Consider the following 3,328-nt stretch of genomic DNA (forward strand, 5'->3'; position numbering starts at 1 on the left):
CTGAAGATAGCTGGGCTGATGATATTGCAGATGGTCAGCTTGTGAGGTGAGCCTTAAAATGTCAGTTATTACCAAGCTTGTCCTGAATTTCTATATGCTAAACTTCCTCTTGGGTTTTACGTGTGTGCCCAGTTGTCTTTTACATGAGATGTCTGCTCTAAACCACCACTGCTCGATGCTTTCCTTTACCCTATGTCTTTCTGCTGCCACTCCTTGTCTTATTTGTCCTAATGCCAAGTCTATGCATAAAATGGTCCTTCTCCCTCCTTTGTTTGAAAGCACATTGCTTTTAGGCAGTTTTTCCTTTGTAGCTGGTGAGCACTGCAAGATTTCCTTAAGTGAGTGAGTGCCAAAGCTGGCTGCTTTGAGTGCCAAAGCTGGCCGCTTTGATGTTTGTTACATATAAATGCTTAATAATCATCTGCTTGTATGATGTAACTTGTCTTTTGGAAAGAAAATCAGAGCAGGATCTCTTAAAATATATTTGAAGTTCTGTGTTTCCTCTGTGAAGTCTCCCCTTTGAACACAGGGGAGCCCTTTGAGCTGCCCATACACATACCTCCAAGCAGCTGTGCTGGTGTTCCACGGTGAGGTGAACCTGTGGTCGCAACCTGTGTGCTGAAAGGCCTTGCTTCCTTGTTGCCTCAGAGTGTTTTTCTCCTGCTTCTGTGTCCGCAGTGATGTACTTTTATTATGACTTGTGCTTGCACAAAAATGGGAAAACTGTCCTGGCTGGGCAGTGTGTGTTCTTTAGCTCTTGAAGCCTTCAGAAATGTATTTTGGCAACTCTTGATGGAGGTGAAAGCTGTAGCTATTCTGCTGGATTCTGGGGCCTGTCACAGGTATGGAACATGCTCCATTGCTGTTATTCCTTCTCACCAGGGCTGCAGGGATGCCAATGAGGGTGCCCATTTCCAAACTGTGTAATGCAGGACAGCAAGGTAGCAGCTCCACAGCAGTACAGACATCCTCACTAGATCTTCAGAGACCTGCTTCCTCCAATGAGCCCCTGGAAATTGTGCCTCTTGCCTCCAAAGACACTTTGCCATCACAGCCTGCTGAGAAGCCTCAGTCCCACCAGGAAGAGAATGGGAAGAAGCCGTCTGAGGCAGTGGAAGCACAAGAGGCTTTTCTTGACTCTCGCATCTTTGGAGGTAAATTTGCATCTTCTGGTGTGACTTTGTGTGTCTGTGTTCAGAAAGGAATGAGTGCAATGCTATAGCTCCAGTTAACTCCAGTTAGGGAACAGCATGCTTCAGTGATGCTGATGTTGCTAGAATTACATGTATCCCAGAATGGAATGTCTTTGTGTGGATATTCAGCATGTTTGCAATAGCTCAAGATCACTCATCAGGCTTTCTGAGTAATAGGCCCTGAGCTTACATAAGATTTTCAGAAATGTCTGAAGGTGCAGAATCTGACTAGATGCACATCTTCTGTTCCTTGTGGGTTTGCCATATAGATAACAACTCTCACATAGATCTTGAGCTTTCCTAAATATTAGGGCCGGCTAAGGGATCTTGCTTTGGGCTGCCTTTCTGTCCTGAGGGGAGCCAGCTGAGCAATTCTGTTACACAGTAAGTTTGGGGAGTCCCTGTAGAGGCAAAATCATGCTTTTTCTATGCTCTGGATTTGTGGCAGTGTGTGGAGCATGGCTTTTAGTGGTATGGGGAAAGCTGGAATTTGCCTGCTGCATTTCTGAAGTCTTAGGAATGAATTTTCTCTTTCCAACAGAGGCCTTGTGCACTACCCAGCAAAATCCCAACAATTTGCCAGTGCTTCCCTGGGAAAGTCATCCTCTTTCATATGAGGGCGATGAGATGGCAAGACATTTCCTTGATCGTCTTTCACAAGGGCATATTACTCAGAGGAGAAAGCGTTCCACCCTGTTTGCAACAAGCACTCCATCTTCTGGTGTGGATATCTTTCCACATGTCAGTTCCACTCAGGCAGCTCGGTGGAGTATCACAAAGGACAGCAGCAGCTCCAGGAAGAGCAACACACAGCCACAGCCGAAATCTCCCAGCTCCCTGGTTTTACCTACTCAAACCACTGTTATTGCTGATAGAAAATCTTTGGGTAAAGAGATTTTCTGTGATCAACCACAGGCTAAAGAAACTGAGTGTGGTGTTGAAACAGACTCCAGTTATAGCCAAGTCCCTGAGTTTGTTCCTGTAAAGGTTAAAAGCAAAGGTAATTGTAAAACTGGTGAGAAAACAACCATTAAAAAAGCAAGCACAGGAAAAAAGAAAACAAATGCAATTAAAAACAATGCAGAAAGTAGTCCCGATATACCTCAAGGTGAAGAGAATGCTCAAAATGCAAAGAAGCTTCTTCAGCCAGAAGTTGCAACATGTTTTAGTGAGTCTGAAGTTTCTGAGATGAGGCAGGTGGCTTGTGTGGGGGCTTTCGACAGGAAGAACAGAGGCTCTGGCATGGAGCAACATTCCCGTGCTCCTGATGAAGTCCGAGATCTCAGAAGAACATACGTGGTGAATCCAGCACAGCTGCACAGTCTTGGAAGTGGTGACATACTGCAGCAGGTTAAGAAGGAGGCTATCTTTGAGATCCAAACTATGGAGAGCTTGTCAAAAAGCCCAGTTTGTACCTTCTCGAGACATGATGTTCCCTCAGATTATTCCAGTCTACAAAATTCACTTTTCTTGAGGAAAGAGACCTCAAGTGCCTGTGCTTTGCAAGAGGACTCAAGCGTGAGTACAAAGAGCATCAGACAGAAAACCAACAGAAAAACTAGAGTAATTAGGCAGAGAGATGACTCTGAGGAGAATCTGCCAAACAGTGTGAAAATACCAGAGGCCAAAGCTGAAGAACAGCCTAAAAGAAGCCAGACAAGCAGGAAGACGACTATCAGGAAAAGCAGATGTAGTGATGAGAGAAATGAAGGTGATGTTTTTGGGCCATGTATAGATGTTCGAGGAGTAGCTAAGGAGAGCACAAAGGATTCACCAGGTAATATTAAACGTAGCAGGAAGACTTATGTTATCAGTCCTTTGGATCTTGCAGGAAACTTGGGTTGTGTCCAGACAGATTTTGAAGGGGGTGAAATTGTACCTCCCAGGTCTCTTCCTGGGAGCAAAGCTAGCAAAATTCCCAGAGTTCAGAGGATGGTAGCTGCTCAGAGCAATAAAAAAAAGACAGAGGGCCTGCAAGAAAAGGGGCAGGCTAAAGTTGACAACACAAATGCTTTGAAAAAAGAGGCCCATCCCAAACCAAAGCTTCAGCGGAAGAGGAACACCTCTAGACCTCCAGAGACTGATTCTCTGGCCACACAAAGTGATGGTGCCAAGGCGCTCATTGGAAGTTCAGC

The 3,328-nt window shown here is 45.2% G+C and overlaps 1 protein-coding gene across 1 annotated transcript in view; it reads left to right on the forward strand.

The window, feature by feature from the left end:
- Positions 1-1,107, forward strand: part of LOC104157357 (shugoshin-like 2) — a 3,375-nt gene extending 2,268 nt beyond the window's left edge. Inside the window, 3 exon segments of the mRNA XM_009694660.1 lie at positions 1-46; positions 883-1,058; positions 1,061-1,107. The exon segment at positions 1-46 is cut by the window's left edge and continues 31 nt beyond it. Coding sequence (XP_009692962.1) covers positions 1-46; positions 883-1,058; positions 1,061-1,107 — 269 coding nt within the window.
- The last annotated feature ends 2,221 nt before the right edge of the window (positions 1,108-3,328 follow it).

Source organism: Cariama cristata, unplaced genomic scaffold (genome assembly GCF_000690535.1).
Source record: "Cariama cristata isolate BGI_N322 unplaced genomic scaffold, ASM69053v1 scaffold33020, whole genome shotgun sequence".
NCBI classification, from domain to species: Eukaryota; Metazoa; Chordata; class Aves; order Cariamiformes; family Cariamidae; genus Cariama; species Cariama cristata.